We start from the raw sequence: 19128 nt of genomic DNA, 5'->3' as shown, positions 1-19128 counted from the left end.
CATTTGTCTTTTTTTGCCTAGGAATATCAATCTGAGCATTGCAGTATGGACAAGGCCATCTTGATGTCGCGCCGCCTTGAGCACAACCCATCATGCATTTAATTGTCTTCAAATCTCCCCCAAGATGCCAATCCACCTTGAAATTTCCTATGTTTTCTACATCTAAAAGTTGACCATCAATTTGCTTTTTGATTACATATGTTATCTTGGGAGTCCTTTCAAACATCCATGTCAATACCTCATGTGTCTCCTTCTCGTCGATACCTCGAATGCACCAAGCCACCAGACCTCTTTCTCAGACTGCACACTAAAACTTGGTTTGGTAGTCTTTTCCCATGTACATATCATGGCCTCACTCATGAGCGTAGCAATTACAAGTTCTCACCTTCTAGTGAAAGACCATAGAACTTCATCATAGCTTGTTGTAGTCTCTCAATATGAACAAAGATGTTATTGTAAACATCATAGTGAAATTCTGTACTTGTTGTCTTGATTTTCTTTCTGCTCCACCCTGTGTCTAATGTTAGTGTATCCTCAACGTGATAAAACTGTCCTATAGCTCGCTGCACATCATCATTATTGATACGCCTTACATTGTGAATCACCTTGAGTGTAAGAAATAAAGTGCCAGTGATTCCTTGTCTTAGAAATGCATCTTTTACAACCTGACGGATTGCTTGGTACCCTTTCATGCTGATTCCAGCTGCATCACAAGCATGTTGAATTAATGAAGAAACGATGGAGGTGGTAATCTCGCTCACCACATTGCTGGCAACAACTTGGCATATTTTAGGACGATGAGAGCAGTAATAATTGAGAGAATATCCTTGGTATATTCAGAATGGCTTTGACCAAATCCTTCCATCCCTCTTCATTAGAACTACCCACCTCTTACAGAAAAGTCCTGGGGCAGAATACAAATCATGACTATTTTGTTTAAATCACTGAGAGTGCATAATGAAAGTTTATGTTACTTACTTTGTTGTACAAATCCTTTTCTTCCATGCTCCACCTTTAAACGCAAGAGATTCTATACCAGCCAATGTCTTTTTGCGTTCACGAGCACCATTTGGCATTACTTTGAGTCGTTTGATAAGTTCCTCTAGCCTTTGAATCGTTGCATCCTTCTCCACATTCTCTGCGAGGATCTCTTTCATTTTATCTGATGATGTTTTAAGTCCTTCTTGACATTGTAAAAGGGTGAATTGTGATGCTTACAATTGAGATTGGAGAATATGGGTTTGCCAAGCTCCACTTGTAGTCAATCTTCTGCAGTATCCTAACAAGCCAAGCTCTCCTTCACCAACAAATTGCATAAAAGATGATAAATCGCAGAAAGGAGGGTTTTCTCTTAATGGAGGGTCAATTAGATAGAGATGCCCATCAACCCAAATATCTACATTTTTCTCCTTAGCTATCCTACGAGCTTGGACAGATTGTGCATCAGTAGGATGGGTTTTTTTAGAGTTGCCATACTCTTCAGGAATACGAATGTGTAAATTAACATTCCGTTTTCTAGCTTCATAAGGGGCAACACACACAGCTTGCAAAGGCTCCATAGCTAAGCAGAGGAAGAAGCTAAATCAGAGAGATTCTTATAAGGGGAGAGAGAGAGAGAGAGAGAGAGAGAGTGAGAGAGACTTTTAAAACTTTGCTGTTGGAGGTTTGTTGTTGGAGGTTTAACACAAATCTGTTTTTCTACGTAGAAAATGATATTCTTGATATACAAATATACTAACAAGGAGTTTTTCATCAATAAATTACATTTATGAGAAAAATTTAAAAAATAATAATTTTTGGTGTCCCCACAATTTCGCGATCTGATGGATGTAGAGGTTCCTGACAGTTAGTTATGTTTATGGGGTTGTGGGGACCTGACAGTTAGTTATGGACGTACTGGCTCCTGGCAGGCTTCTGACGTGACCCTTGAATTACAAGCTTTTTGGAGGGAAAAAATTATTTTCATTCCACCTCAAAATATAAAAAATTTGATAATTTAAAATTTTCACTTTTTGGGGCCCACCTAAATACAAGAATGCTTTGCTGATGTGGAAGGGAGATATGGTGGGCGTTAATGAGAAAGAAGATTTCAAACTGACAAGAAAGATTCAGTTTGTAGAGAGTGAAGATAAAAAATTCAAAAAGTAAGAGAGAAAGTATGAGAAAAGTCAAAAAGTAAGAGAGAGATTATGAGAATATTCCCTTTAAAAAGTGAAACTAGGGAGGTATGGCTAATGTGGCAAGGCAAAAAATAGGGGTCATCATAGCCTTTGTCTCCCTTAAGCCCAGCTTTTTAAGCTCTAATCCCTTAAAATTAGGAATCCTTAGGAGGCCCTTTTTGGCTCCAAAAAATTCCTAATGAGCTCTATTCTTTGAAAGCTTTGTGCTCTCGCTTCTTGCGAGAGGATTTTGCTGGCGTTGTTGCTGTGCTATTGCTGTGGCAATGGGTTCCAAAGGGCTCGAGGGCATATTTGAATGGCTGCCTAAGGCCTCTCTTGTAGGGGAGTCAGATGCCGAGCCACCAGAACTAGGTGTGTGGCCCTGTTGTTTGCGGGAATCTTTGACAAAGTGCCCTATTTGTTTATAGTTATAATAGGAGTCTAGGAACGTTTCAAACTTGACACAAACAATAAACTCGATACCTTTTGGGGTGTCGATAGAGAGAGGATGTCGGGAGTGTCATTTCGCCTATCCCACCCAGAGTATGCAGCAATGTCTCGGCCCACGGCCTTTGTTGAAATCCAGTGAAGGGGTGTATAATACTCTATCAAGAACACCTGCCACTTTGGGTACTTCTACCGATAGGTAATATGGGAGATCTGGGAAGTTGACCCATACTAGGAATTCGTTTTGAAGCACATGTTCTGGATTGAAATCCAAGTACCATGGGGAATGAGGTGGACAAGACTACCATTATAGCTAGGAACCATGGTGTAGATGGTGTCTATTTGGGCAGGATTCCACCAATACTTGAAAGAAGCCCTTTCTTGTGAAGTGGAAGCAAACAAGAGTGGATTTTCCTTGGAAAGCCGCATCGAACCATCTTTTAAAATCTTCTTCTGAGGGTCTGCACCTCGTGGAGTATAGGTAGGCACCACAATCAGCAACTTTCTTGAATTCAAGTCATACTTTGTCCATAGGGAGTGAAACCCTAGTGTTAAACACCTTCTTACTAGTCAAGGATTGTGGGTCATCTACGTGATATACCTTTGTCGCTTTGAGATCTAAAGACGCTGCTTTTTGAAGGCTTTGCATGGTGTTTTCATCCACAAGACCAAAAGATAGAGTGTCATCATAGGAAAGCGACAACATTGAGCTGCCTTGTCCTCCGTTCTTTAAAAGAGAGACCATGCCTATGATGAGAGAGCTATCTCACTCAGTCCTTTGCATGATGGTGAATCTTCCTATGGTGGCAGATTATCTTCATGTGTAGTGCCTAAGTGTCTAGCCCTTTGCTCCATCTCTAACTCCAATGCAGTGTTGGCATGCTTACCATAGCGGTTGTACCTAACCCTCTCGGGAGGCATGCACCATCATGCGGCGATACTAGAGGATGAAAGAAAGTGACATTCCTAACCCTAACCCTAACTAGAAATCAACTTTCTGTCGTTCTTCCATCAACAGAGCACATAATAAGCCGACTTTAGCTTTATCAACACTTACCCACTTACACACATTAACACTAGCACAACTATTACCAGTAGAGTTGGGATTTTTAGGTGTATAATTATTTAAATAAATTGCTATAGATTTTATAAAAATTTAGAATAGAAAATATGAATCCTTGAGGTTAGATTAATTAACCGAAATGTGCATGTGCACTCTTATGTACACCAATCATATGCACCTACATTGTGCATATGATATTTTTGACATAGAGATGATGATTGATTTTAAGTACGATTATGTCCCACATAAATGTATTAAAATTATTGAGATAAGACCCTTCGGAATTAGGAATTATAGGTGTAAATACCATAATTCTAAGGAGAGAAGATTTCTCAAGAGCTCTTTTATCTCTCTAGAATGGGGAGTTAGAAATAGAAGGTTATTTTAGGGTTAATTTGACTTAGATTTAAATTTGGGAACCCTTGGAATAAGAACTATGGTCAAGTAATGGTTGAACCTTAAAGTAAGCCTAGAGAGAGAAAGTGGTCTTTCTAGGATAAAATAGGACCTTAATTTAGTGAAATGGAAAGACACTTAGGGTTACCTTATAAGTGGAATGCCATCCTTAGGTTAGGTATTGAATATATACCAAATTAAGTCTTTAAGATTAGAGCTTATGCTAATCAAACCAGGAGAGAGAAATTGAGGTGATTTAGTACAAAGCACTTAGACCCACACATATACTCCAATTAGCTAGGTATTAAAGACTAAAAGCCCATGCTAATGAAAGGAACCAATGCTGGAGTTATGGCTTCTATGTATGCATAAGGAATATCCAAGTACACGTAAATGTGCATGTAAAAATGACATAGACATGTAAATTGAGTGTTCTCTAAACAAAACTTTTAATGGATTCTTAGATGGATTAGAATCCTGAGCCAATGGTTAGGTTAGAATGTTAGAGTCTTTTATAAGATGTAATAGAGATTTAGCAAGAGAAATGACTTAGAGAGATAAGGGACATTAAGATAATGAAAAGATACCAAGAAATCTAAGATATGGTTATATCTTTAGTCTTGACCATATAGGAAGAGTACAAGACATTCACCCTTTAAAGATAAGGGCCTTTGGTAAATATAAGTTATATTAAAGTAATCTTGAGATATCGAGATTTTCTCATGGTATGGTGGAGACCTTGCTTGCTTGGACTACATGGTTTGAGGATTTACAAAATCGAAGTTATGACTTCAAGACAATGGATATCTCATCAAACTTATATGAAGGTTTACTAGTTCGCAGAATGCATGTGTGATGCATGACTGTTTGATCATGTTTTACTTGTCTGACATTGTATTCATTAGAGAATTGCTTTTGTGGGTGACTCTAAATTTACCACACAGATGTATGGTTTGTCGTGCATGGATATCACACCACCTGAGTGGTGAGACTTGTCATAAAGACGATTGCGTGAGACCTTGAACCATCTCGGTCGGACATGGGTGTGCTCCTGACATGATCAGTATGATGGACAAGAAATGGCTCCATGTGTACTAGGCAGGGCAAGTCTAGGGGCTTAATATGCACGTTAGTCTCATGTGGCTCCTATGACTAGTCATTTAGAGTGTTCTTACATTGGGAGTCATTTGTCAAAAGCAGCTCCCTAGATATTGGCATGAGTGTTGGACTTAGATGTGAGACTTGTGGACCTCTCTAGTTAGCGTAGTGGTTCAAGTTCAGTAGTGCATACCTTCCTAGTCTGAGGATGATAATCATGGTGTGTGGATATATTGATGGATTTTTCAGTGCTATATTGATTATATGTTGATACATTCGGATGTGTGTGAACTTTGTTTTTGGTTGGGTGTGTGAATAATGAAAAAGGGAATCTCAATTGCATGAGTTTACATCGGCTCCATAGGCCTAGTGGAGGGTGTCAGGCTAGACCTATGAGATTAAAAGGGGCTAGGCTCAGCCTATGGATCTAGTTGAAGTTGATAAAGGATTAAATACCGAAAAGTGAGGCCGGGTGGCCCGAGATTATGAATGCATTCCAACATGAGAGTAAAATTGTTTTGTAAACCTGGAAATGAGAGGGGGGGCTAGGAATTAGTTTTAGATTATAGTGGTTTTTAGTGGAATCAAGGTGGAATAGTCATCTTTATAATCGAGGAATAAGACATCGTGTTGAGATCAGGGGAGCCGCCAATGACTCTTATTTGTGAGAATTATGAAGAGGACTCTTATTTGGAGGAACTACTATTCTAGTCTAGCTAAGTTGAGAAAGCTATTAGATAGCCAAGTGACATTGATGTATGGAGGCCCTTGAGTGAGCCGCTCTACCCTTAATATAGTCTTCTGATGTAGTTATTTAGAGTTATTAGGGGTAGGGGTCTCATAGGAGCCATGAAAAGCCAAGAACCAAGCACCACTACTATATAGATGATATACGAATGCTATATAGTAGACATTGATATATAGCAGATATAAGAATGCTATATAGTAGTATAGTAGACATGAGATTGCTATATAATAGACACTTTTACATAGTAGACATGAGATTGCTATATAGTAGACACGAGATTGATATTTTATTGCTATCAGGTATGGCTATTATATAAAAGTAGGTGTATGGCTAGTATATGAAAGTAGGTGTATAGCTACTACATTGGTTGGGACACGATAAGAATCATCTAACATGCTGGGTTTGTTGGGACATAAAACCAACTAGCTAATTAGCTTGTCGAGAAACCAATTGGTTATGTTTACTTCCATGCGAGCTTGTGCTATCATCTACTAACATATTGGGTTTGTTGGGATAGAAAACCAAATAGCTGATTGGCTTGCCAAGAAAATGAACTAGTTGGTTATGTCTACTCCCATGCTAACCTCTGCTATATATGAGAGTGCTATGTGGCACTCCTTATACTATTATATCATTGATATAAAGCATAGAAGGAAGTGCAATAGAACATTGCCTCAATAGAATACCAAATAGACTATATGAAGCATAGGAGTGCAATGTAGCACTGCCTTAGTAGACTACCATATAGCACACTAGACTTTTAGTAGAAAAGGTACAACAAATCATGAACAATGCTTGGGAGATAGTCATATACTTGAGGTTTATCTACAAAATGCCAAGGGTGTTCTGGATACTACTTCTTTCCATTTCTTTGACGAAAAATATCCTTCTTATTAGGTGACACACAAGTTTGCTCAATCGAAAATATAAGAATGAGGTCTTTCATTTCTGGATGACACCTTGCTTATAGCAAGGCTAGGTCGCTGGAAGCATTTTAACGATGGTTGCTGAGCATAGAAGAAATGGTGAGATTAACAAGGAGATCTTGAGCAAAGAGGAGAGAAAGGCATGAGACATGAGAACATAAGAAAGGAATCCTTAAGAAATGATAAACATAAAAATTTTAGGTGGTTATGGCGATAGGCAGAGGAGTAATTGAAATCTAGCTAGCTATATTATGGCGATAGGCAGAGGAGTAATTGAAATCTAGCTAGCTATATTACATAGTACTCTTAATGCTAAAAAAAAGTTGGTGGTAGTGTTAGTTACAAATAAGCTAAACTAAATTATCCTGCTTGATTTTTTTAATAAGAAAATTTTTACTTTTTGCACTATATAGCACACATGTTCGGGACATCGTTTTTATGTTCACTTTAACATAATTCGAACCAATTATATCCCCAAGTAAAGAGAGATGAATGCTTCCTTTTTTCTTTCTTTATTTTTTTTTGAGATGAAGCCTTTGCAAAAGTAAACATGAATGTGGATGTATGTGTGTGTACATGGTTTAGGTTTGTCGATTAGATTTTAATTTATTTTGGTTAATGTTGTTAGTTCTTTAAAAAAACATTATTTTTACATCATTATGTGTCATAATACTTGCATCAATAGATGCTACAAGCACTTAGATTCCTCTCTAAGAGACATTATACATCATAGTATTTTCATTAGTAGGTTTCAACGTCAAGTCAATGTTTTGCTTAAAATCAAGAGGGTTGTTGTGTGAGGCAATCATACTTTGCACTTTGACCATATTATTGCAATTATATAAGAGGATAGACACGTGGAGTAAGCACTCAGGAAACAATGCAACATGTAGAGGGCATTCAAGAAACTAATATATGAGGATTTAACAAAAGATGGTTTTCTTACATTGAACCAAATTAGGGACCATAATTGTTAGTTTCATGGGGAACACACATGTTACTCTTTTATAATAAGAAAGAGGCTAGAGCTAACTTTAATGGTTTCTTTTGGAAATTCGACAAGTAAACTTGATAAATGTGCTATTATTTGACGTACAAGAGGGGGCAAGTAAATTTGATAAATGTGCTATTATTTGACGCACAAGAGGGGGCATATAGTAATATTTAAAGTGTGATTGAAAATCTTGTTTGGCTATGCAAGGTGGGGTCGATCACAACAATGGGCATGTACTGAATGTTTTAGTGAATGGAATACTTCGAGCACTCAATTATGAGGCCGTTGCTCACGAACCATTAGCTTATTTAGTGTATTTTCACTATGGCTTTGACCATAAGTGTGGACAAGGAATTTGACAAAACCATAGCTCAAGCTTGGATGACATGCACATGATGTGCCTAGAGTACCTAAGGTTGCGTAGTGCATGTTATAACTATGGCTCAAGTTTGTATAGATCATAGGCTTATACATAGATTGGGTTAGGTATTTTAATAGATGGGAAGGGAAGGTGAGATTGTACAAGCAATATTGCATGTCAACCTTTATTGTCCACACTTCATACCTTGCAAATGTGTAAAGCCTTCCAAGTTCGAGGCTTGATCCTCCACATTGTACAATCGTCCATGTTTCTTTAAAGAGGATGTGGAACACCTAATTAGGCAGGGGAGGGCATAGCTTATGTAAGGGAGGGTTGTCACACCTACTTGCTTACCATGGGCTTAAATGAGGGAGATCCCCTTGTCCAAAAGATTTCTCAAACGCTGCGCCTAAGTAGGTGGCGTATCGATCACCTTGTGAAGTAAGTGAGGCATGATTAGAGATGGATGGTGTGCCAACAACAAGGCTTAATTTTTTAGGGCAAACATACCTGTTTTTGACCATCAATTTTTTAACACTAAAAAATTTCTATAGGTCCGATCAAAAGTTACACTAAGTCTTGAAAAAACCTTTGAAAAAATTTGTGGGCAAACCCCCGCGAGTCTAAAACCAACCTTGTGCTCACCGAGTTCCATCAACCTTGTGCTCACTGGGTCCGTCAACCTTGTGCTCACCGAGTTCAGACCCTGCTGCACTCAGGGGCTCGAGAGAAGATGGGTATGTGGAGCTTGCTCAACTTTTGAGAGGAGAGAGAAAAATGCCGCCTCGAGTTTTTCAAGAAATAGTAGTAATTGGATGAGATTAGGAAGAAAATGCTTGTTCAATGAATGGCATAATTTAAGTACCAAAAATCCTATAGCGAGGGGGAAAAAACAAAGGACAAGAATAAGAACAAACATCATGCTTGGGTGGTGGGGTAAGGAAGAAGCAACGAATCACGGTCATTGTTCGCTTTGGTTTTGGAAGTTAGTAGTGGCCTTTAAGGGATGACAAGGGCCAAAAATATTTGACTCCAAATGTCAGCAAATATGAAGTTTCCAATAAGGTGACAACGCATGTCCTGCCACTGCCCGCCGTCCAGCTGGCAACGATGAGCTGGATTTTTTTTTTATCACACGCTCGCGTGCTCCGCTTATATATCTCTCTCTCTCTGCCATGCATCGTCACCTACCCACCCTACGTCTCCGAACTTCATCGTCATCTCCCCCTTCGTCATTAAGGTGCTTAACCACATCCCTTAATCACACAGCCCAGGTGCCTCATCCCCTTCTCTCACCTTGTCTCATCCTGTCCGGTAGGCTTAATTATGCATCTCAATGTACCTGTCATGCCTTTTTAAGCTGCAGTAATACCTCCTCACTGTATAGCGTCGCCTCATTTTTGCCCAAGAAGGAAGAAAGAAGATTTGCGAGACGTTTTAATCCCGCACCTGACCTTAATCGCTCGCTTAATCGTTCTAATCTTGAGTCGGTTCAATTCTGCAGGTGACGTTAATCATCATTCTGCGGCTACAATGGGTGGGGCGCAACTGGAGGTGCTGTCCGCTTTAGACAAGGCAAAGACGCAATGGTATCATTTCACAGCCATTATAATTGCAGGGATGGGCTTCTTCACGGACGCCTATGATTTGTTCTGCATATCAACTGTAACCAAGCTGTTAGGCCGGTTATATTACTATGATCCGGCCACAGGGAAGCCTGGAATCTTGCCGCCCAACGTCTCTGCAGCTGTGAATGGGGTCGCCCTCTGTGGGACATTGGCTGGACAACTCTTCTTTGGCTGGCTGGGGGACAAACTCGGCAGAAAAAAGGTGTATGGTGCCACCCTCATGCTCATGGTCATATGCTCCATAGCTTCTGGCCTCTCCTTTGGTAGTACTGCCAAATCTGTCATAACTACCCTATGCTTCTTTCGGTTTTGGCTCGGTTTCGGCATCGGTGGTGATTACCCTCTCTCTGCCACCATCATGTCTGAGTATGCCAACAAGCGTACCCGTGGCGCCTTCATCGCCGCAGTCTTCGCCATGCAGGGCACTGGAATCCTCACAGGAGCTGCAGTATCCATCATTGTCTCTGCTGCATTTAATAATGCCTACCCGCGCCCTACCTTCCATGACTCTCCCATTGAATCCACACCCCCACAAGCTGACTTCGTGTGGAGGATTGTCTTCATGTTTGGTGCTGTTCCTGCCCTGTTGACATACTATTGGCGCATGAAGATGCCCGAGACTGCACGGTACACGGCTTTGGTGGAAGGTAATGCGAAGCAGGCAGCATCGGACATGACCAAAGTGATGGCTGTTGAGCTGGAAGCTGAGCAAGAGAAGGTGGACACGATGAGATCTGTAGAGAAGTATGGCTTATTCTCTAAACAGTTTGCAAAGAGGCATGGACTCCACCTTCTTGGGACAACTACCACATGGTTTCTATTAGACATAGCATTCTACAGCCAAAACTTATTTCAAAAGGATGTGTTCACTGCAGTAGGATGGTTGCCAAAGGCCAGCACAATGAGTGCATTGGAGGAGGTATACAAGATCAGCAAAGCCCAAGCCCTCATTGCCCTATGCTCGACCGTGCCCGGCTACTGGTTTACAGTAGCTTTGATAGATCATTTGGGCAGATTCTTCATCCAACTCATGGGTTTCGCCATGATGACGGCCTTCATGTTTGGCCTGTCCATACCCTACTACAGTTTGAGAGCTGGCCATCATTTGACCTTCATTGTGCTGTATGCATTCACCTTCTTCTTTGCCAATTTTGGGCCCAACAGTACAACCTTCATAGTGCCTGCAGAGATCTTTCCTGCAAGGCTGAGGTCTACATGCCATGGTATTTCGGCGGCCAGCGGGAAAGCCGGGGCAATCATTGGTGCATTCGGGTTTCTGTATGCTGCACAAAGCTCAGAGGAGGGGAGCCAAGACCCAGGGTACCCCACTGGGGTAGGGGTGAGGACCTCTCTCATAATTCTTGGTGTGGTCAATGCCCTGGGCTTCTTGGCTACCTTCTTGGTGCCTGAGACCAAGGGTAGATCTCTGGAAGATCTGTCTGGGGAGAATGAAGCAGCTGATGAGGTGTCCATCACCAGCATCACAAGATCTCAAAATAAAACTAATGCAGATGCTGCTGCGGATGCTCCTCTTTGAGATGATGAGAACCCCCTCTGGAAATAAAGGCGCATCTCAAATTAGATTTGGTCCTATAATAATAATACTTGTATTTTCTTTCTAAATAAGGCTACAACCAATAAACTTGGTTCTGTGATTGTAAAATACTGCTGAAGCCCCATAGCAATCATAAACCAAAGCTACATTTTGTTTACGATGGCAAGACATATTGTCGTCTTGTTATTTTAGATTTTGGGGTTTCCTTTTCTCTTTTTTTTTTAAGAAAAAAAAAAGGGTTCAACTTTTTAGTTGTGTGCGCGCGTGTGCTTTTTTGTTGAGAAGGTGTGTGGTTAGTTTTTTTTGGTAATGTAGATCCTTTTTTTTAAAGTAATGTTAATTGACATCTTTCTTTTTTTTGGGGGGGGGGGGGGGGGGGTTCGGGGTCGGGGTCGGGGTCGGGGTCGGGGGGGGGGGGGCTTTGTCCGTGGGTGGGTTGGGAGGGTTCAAAGACTCTACTAAGTACTTGTCATCTTAGTGTGCTATGGCTTGTAGGGGCAACCATCAATTATTGTATCCCCCACTCACTTTTTTTTTTATCTGGCATATGTAACAACTTCTTGGGGTTGGAGTGGTTGAAGTGCACAAATGGTGGGGGCTTAGGTTGTTCTCAATTCTTGGGCTTTACTTTTGCTAAGAGGTGAAGTGCTTGGTCTGGATATATACCACATTACACCTTCTGATCCATGGATGGAAACACATAAGTTGTGAACATCTAAAATTATTATAGGTGTTTGGAGAGATTTGAGGTATTGAAAAGGCCCTCTTAACTCTTTTTTTCTTTTTGGAAGATGGTAGATTTGGAATGTACTCTTCGAAAGATTTTCAATGATATCGCACATCAAGAACGTTTTGAGATAACAAAGATATAGTTTCCTTCAATGTAAGATAATAAAGATATAGTTTTCCTTCAAAGTCTCTAATTTCTAATTTTAATGACGACTTGGTCGCTAACAATGGGCCATATTTTATTAGTCCGTACCCCATTTTTCCCTTTTCTTGGCAAGCCCTTTTTTGTCTCTTAAGATCCTAAATCTCCCTTGATGTGTCACTTGACATGCTCACTCAAGCATTATAGGAGCACGAGTAATGGATTTGACTAAGAAGGCTTTAGTTGAGTTAGCTTTTAGGCTTTATCATGACATCTTTAGTGTAGAAGGTGTGCATATCAACTCACTTATGACCTTGTCAATGTGATGCAACTTTCTCCTATGCCGTCCTCTTTGCTTTGTCAACATTTTTCATGCAATTTTGGAGATCATAAACCAAGCTTCAAGTGTTGGTAGCATTTTGTTTGCTTTTTGACCAAGAGAATTACCATATTGTTGTTTGTCATCATGTTGGTTTGAAGGAATGCATAGCTAATCATGAAAGGGAACCAACTTGTAGAAGTGAAGTTTGGTGGGGCTATGAACTTTGCTCTATTGCCTCAACACTCAGGTACTTAAAAGGTGGCATTGGATGGGAGCTACCATTTGGTGAAAAGTTTTGTCGATGTTTTCCAAGGCTAAAGATGTGTCATAAAAGGTTGTGCTCTCTAAAGTAAATGACATGCACATTCACTTGCCATTGATTAGAACCTTCCCTGTAAACATAATGGATCTTCCTAGCTCGTCTATTATTACCCTCATTATGGGCAAGGGGCCCTTGGGAGTAAGAAGCCTTTGTAGTCCACTTGTAGTGGTCTTGGTTTATATGCTTTCCTTCCTTTTCCTTGACCTTTTATTCTCTCTCCTTTGTTTCTATCCTCCTCTTTTGTCTCTTTATCCTTTTTCTCCTCTTTTTTTTTTTGCCTAGATATATCTTTTACCTTCGTTGCTTTAGTGTCAACACCAATGTTAGGCGATTGTCCTTCAAATGCATTGACATTCACTTGTGCAAGAGCAATCATCCTCTTTGGGATTCACCAATTTGTTGGGATCAATGTTCATGAAGGGTAGCCTCAGTTTATTCTGAGCCGATTGAAATTTTGAAATGGCTTACAAAGATCTTCTCTAAAAGGGTTGAAAAATGCAATAATAGTGTAATTTTTTAAAAAATTATTACTACTTTTGACAATTTTTGAACTTCTTAAAAATGGTATGTTTCCAAAAAATAACTTTCTTGAATGGTGATTTGGGATGACTCACTAGCTTGACAGGCTCAATTGTTTTAGTTAAAGGTTAGTCAAAATATTTTGTGTGTGTGTGTGCGCGCGCGCATGCGCGTGTGTTTTGCTTGCAAGGAGATCAAGCTCATCCTCTCCTTGCATTCTTCTCATGGTATTGGAGTGTCAGTTCATGTGAACAGCTCAAGAGGTAAGCAAGAGGCAAGCAAAGGAAGCGGTACACGAGTAAGGGTAACTCCACCTCTTTTTCTCTTTGATTTTAGAGTAACACCTTTAGATAGATGTGAGAGCTATAAGCAAGACAAGGTAGTCACTATCTCAGGTTGAGGCATCCTCCTAGTTTAAAAAGAAGACCCTTTTGTGTTCAGTTAACTTTTTTGACTAAAATTTTACGCGTTTCGATGCGATTCAGGCACATTTCAAGCCTAATTTTGGCTCCGCAAGTCTTTCATAGACATTGTGAAAATGTCGTAAAAGAAAAATGACATCAAAAGTGTTATAAAAAGCAAAATGACATCAAAAGTGGGAAGTTGCAAATAAGGGAATTATACACCTTCAAGTAATCAAGCCAAAGATAGAAGTGAGCATCTATTTATTGTTGAAATTTATAGTACCATTGAGGGCTAGGTATGAGGAGTGGAGCAGGATCATAAGCATGAAACCACATCACACTTGGACATTATCCCACATGAGCACATTTGTAAGACGTGTACTCTCCTCATGAGCACATTTGTAAGACGTGTACTCTCCTCATGTAAAAAGGGTCATTTTCAAGAAATCAAGACAAGTAGCTCTCAAGCCTCTCTATGAGTACAAGTTGCCATCTTGTAACCTAATTGTGCTTGAGTCAAGCTTGATTAAGTCATAAGGATCATCATTATGTTGTTAATTAGGCTACACCCACCATAGGATTAGTGTTCTTTAATCATAATGATTAGGGCCAAGCACACATAGCCATACATGCTTGAGGGTCCATGTTTAATCTTTTGACATGGTATCAGAGCCACTCCTCTCCTCATGAGCTTCTCCACTAGCTTAGCTTTAGTCCTCTCTAATCATTTTTAAGTTTCTTAGTGTTAATCAAGCTCATTAAGCTAATTAATCCTAAGCTTATTCACACATCTCCTTGTGGACCATATTTGAAGAGCTCAATTCTCCTTGTTTTTACAGCCATTGCTTAAGCCATTCAAGGGGAATCTTCATTACATCAAGGCGTTGAGCTTCACCAAAGTTTCATCCTATTGCATCTATGGGTCACGACGCTAGAAGGAAAAACATAGTCGCCCATTTTGTGACTAATGCACATGTTTTAGGGTTATTTGAGCTACTTCTTCTACTCTAGCCTTTACACCTCATTAAGGCTAAGAGATCTACGTAGCAACCCCCATTAAGATTCCTTTCTATGAGCTCAATGGGAGCCATGCAAATTCTAGTCATGCTAATTACCTTGTTTTCTCACTAAACACAACCATTAAGTGGTGATTAGTCAAAATTGGGTTTACTTGAGAGTAAAATTAAAATCTTTGGGGTATATTAGCTTTGTACAAGCATCAATATTCATCATTTGTCATTTGGTTGTGTTTTGGGAAGCCTTCAAAGTAAATTTCATGGGATCACATAACTACTTACAATAACATAAATTGCCACTCTTGTAATTAGACACTGTCGAGAGTTAAACTCCGATAAGACCTTTGCAATGGCGTCAAGCACTATCACGAATGTTGAGAAGTTCTTTGGGGAAATCTAGAATGATTTCACACTTGGGCCACACAGATGAATTATCTTCTCATGCACAAGAAGCTATGGAAATTAATTAAGAGGAGAATGCACCTGCTAATCCAACTGTGATGAGGAATGGACTGAAAAAGGTGAACATGCACTATCATTAATTGGATTGCACTTGGGAACTAACCTTATTCATCACATTGATTCCAAAACCATGGAAAAACATGGGGATGAGTTAAATTTAATATTTGGTTCCAAGGCCAAAAATTAGGAAATCCATTTGAAAATATAAATTTTTGGCTTAAAGATGGAATTTCATGAGTCACTAGCACAATTAATAAGCAAAATCAAAAGTATCATGATCCAATTAGATGGCTTTGATGCAAAGATATGTGAAAGGGATGCACTTGCCATACTTATAAAGCATGCGAGGAATATGGTGCACTAGTGACCACTCTGAACAATTTACCTGAACCAACATTTGAGGATTGTATTTCATCCCTACTTGAAGAAGAGAAGCAGCTAAAGAATGAAACACAAAGCACAATGAGGGAATAAGCATTATACACCAACAAAGGCATAAAAGAATGCTACCCCTACAGAAGGAAAGGCATAAAAGAATGCTACCCCTACAGAAGGAAAGGACACTTCAAAAGAGAATGCAGACTCAAATACAAGTCCAAATGTGGACATTGCAACAAACTCAAGTACAAGGAAGAAGAATGTAGACTGAAGAACCAGGAAGCCAACTATGTGGAGGCTTCATCAAGAAAAGAGAAGATCACCAAACGAGGATTTCTTCTAAACCAAAGAAAGCTACATTAACAAGCCTCACCACCTTAGCTTATGATTGTAAAAGGTCACCAAATAAGTAGACCTAGTCTTTTGTTTTTATCACACCTTACCACCTGAGGGTAGCAATTTATGCACCTAGGGGGTTGATGACATATTGACAAGCCTCGCCACCTTAGCCTATGATTGTAAAAGGTCACCAAATGAGTAGGCCTAGTCTTTTGTTTTTATCACACCTGACCACCTCAAGGTAGCAATTTATGCACCTAGGGGGGTGATGACATATTGTAACACTACATCGTACCATAACAGAATTGAGTCTCATTTTAGGGATCCATCAGTCCAGAGCCTGACCCCATCCACTTCCGAGGGTTAGTAGCCAACCGCCCAACCATTGTAGTGATGGGATCCACTTAAGAATTTGGTTAGGTTTTGTCTCAGATAACAGGGAACAGAGTTCCCAAGCCCCATAGCCGGATATTCATGCAAACTTAAAACTAGTCACATCACTTACGCACCCAATATGAAATTGCCTTTTTCACAGATTCAGCTATCTTTAAAACAATCATTTAATGAAACTATAGTATCACTGATCATAATCCTCCAAAATATCCGATTAAATCCTAATTTTCAATTTTTTTTCTTTATCGGTGTACTTATGGCATCATTAGCAACCAGAACGCTCATCACCACCTGTCCACTTAGGAGCCTTTTTAATAGTTCCTAGTTCATAGTACCCGGTAATATATTCGCTTATAAAAATCAAAATGGAATCTCCGTCGAAGATCAGTAAACAGATCCATATAAAAGAGCCATGGACTCATCCGTTATTAAGGACCAAGGTCAATCAACCAGATCCATGCCCGAATTCAGAAAACAACTCTTACTCCTTGATCCAAATATCTTCCACGAGTGGATATCTTCGACGACCAAGCACCGTATGGTCAGCACCCTCTAGGCTCCTTCTCGCGCAGGGTCACCTAGCGCTTCACTCATAGGCCGCTTCCTTGGTCCCTCATCCACCGTACCAAAGCTCACCATTTAAATCGAATTGAGGCTGGTCAAGACCTCGGTCAACCTTTCTACGCGAGACGTCCTCCAGTGACTCTCCGTCAGCTATTGCAACTTTATCAGATAGGTCTCCACGACCTCATTCACAAGACGGTCAGAATGCTTCCCCAGCATTCTTGACATAAAACAGTCATTTAAAAACAAGTCATAAATACAGTTTCTAACGAACTCTCGTCTATTCGTTTTACATCAATCCTCATTTATTTCATATGTATTCCCATTCTCATCACATCATTTTCCATCTCATCACATATCACATCTATCCCAATTTATATCACATCTCATTCACTCACATCCCGATTCACATGACATCACATCTCATTCATTCACATCCCGATTCACATCTATTCACGTCCATCACATTCACTTACATCACATCCATTTACATCCATCACATCACATTCATTCATATCCATCACATTCATTCATTCATATCCACCACATTCATTCTCATAACCATCTCATTACATACATTCTATCCACATTATATCACATCACTTCTATCCACATCATATCTCATTCATACACATCTCATCTCATTCATCCACATCCATCCAATCGTTCACATGTACGACTACTCACATCTACCCATACATTCATATCTATCACTTCACATCCACATATATTCATGTCACATCACATTCTTCCCCCCCCGGCGGGTGTGAAGAGACTTACAGCAGCCCTTCTCCCCTTCAGCAAAACGTTTTTGTGTTAAGGACATCTCACAATCCCCCCCCCATTTGCGTGGACTTTAGTAAGAGGTTTTAGCCTTAAGAGAGGGTTCATGCGCTGTGGTCTTTTGCTCATACGGTGAGCAAACGATCTCAAAATTGAGATCTGACTAGAGCGTTTTGACCGCAACAGTGAGCCCACACCATTCTGTACATACACATTCACATCCATTCTTCACATACACATCCATATTGTCAGGACTATGGTCCTACGGAAGTCGAAACCCTAGCATAAGTTAACAGCTTTCGGAGTCTCGAGAGTATTATTAGTGCTAGCGGGGTTCAGGGGTTAATGGGCGTTAGGGTTTGGTCGATGTGTGTACACATCTAAGTTAGCACGGCTCTTAAGTAAGATGGGCGGTCGGGCTAGGAGGTGTGGACACAGGCCAGGGTTTTGGTATAAAACCCAACGAGAAACCCTAACTCGTCATTATATGGGTGGAAGTCGGTTCCACCCATATAATGACGGCTTCCACCCTCTCTTCTTCTCCACACCTAGGCTATGGCGGCTTGAGGAAGACGCAGCCGTAGCGGAGGCGTTACACATATCCATTCTTCACATACACATTCACATCCATTCACATCCCATCACATCTCATCACATCTCATCCATTCACATCCTGATTCACATCACATTACATCTCATCCATTCATTCATTCACATCTATCCTGATTCACATGTCATCACATCTCATCCATTCTTATCCTCCCAATTCACATCACATTACATCTCATCCATTCATTCACATCTATCTGATTCACATCGCATCTCATCACATCTATTCACATCACATATCATCACATCTATTCACATCACATCTCATTTCTATGCAAGTTTTCAGTTTGATTTTCTTTTGAATACAAGGAGTATTTCTTGAATCAGCATCCCCAAAACTTCATGATCGGAATTCTGAATTTCATATCAGAATTCCTCGAATTCTATAACCTTGGTCCACGGATCAATTCGAAGGGTCTCAATCAAACTTAGTTCCAGATTTGGCGGGAGTTTTGAGTGAATTTTTCTAAACTGGTCACACCTTCTTTCCTTGAAACTGACGAAAGAGTTTGGTCTTGGTCTTGGTCTTGGTCATAGTCTGATTCAAGGTTCGAGTTGGATAAGATTTTTCTTGATCTATCTTTCTCCAAAAGGTTTGATAATTCAGTTACTATTTTACTGAATTTCTTTCTTTGAATATTCATTTAACTGATTTCTAAATTAGTTACGAATTCCAGAGAGGAATAGATTAATCATTTCCTTGAATATTTCGATCTCGATAGATTTCTTGAATTCTCTTTTTTTACAATCCGTGTGAATATAAAACGATAG

General features: G+C 40.0%; 1 protein-coding gene across 3 annotated transcripts; it reads left to right on the top strand.

The window, feature by feature from the left end:
* Positions 1-9351: 9351 nt before the first annotated feature.
* LOC147614120 (putative inorganic phosphate transporter 1-3) lies at positions 9352-11626 on the top strand. 3 transcript variants are annotated; one of them, XM_086780653.1, is made up of 2 exons: positions 9352-9466; positions 9697-11626. In XM_086780653.1, the coding sequence occupies exon 2, from the start codon at positions 9726-9728 to the stop codon at positions 11355-11357; it is 1632 nt and encodes a 543-aa protein (XP_086636779.1). In that variant the 5' UTR covers positions 9352-9466; positions 9697-9725; the 3' UTR covers positions 11358-11626. The 3 variants fall into 3 exon arrangements, with proteins under 3 accessions (XP_086636779.1, XP_086636780.1, XP_086636778.1); XM_086780654.1 differs by having other exon boundaries at positions 9367-9432; XM_086780652.1 differs by having other exon boundaries at positions 9411-9506.
* The last annotated feature ends 7502 nt before the right edge of the window (positions 11627-19128 follow it).

Source organism: Cibotium barometz, chromosome 42 (assembly GCF_041138505.1).
Source record: "Cibotium barometz isolate CiBa-2024 chromosome 42, ASM4113850v1, whole genome shotgun sequence".
In the NCBI taxonomy this organism is placed as follows: Eukaryota; Viridiplantae; Streptophyta; class Polypodiopsida; order Cyatheales; family Cibotiaceae; genus Cibotium; species Cibotium barometz.
This window is presented reverse-complemented; position numbering and strand designations above follow the sequence as displayed.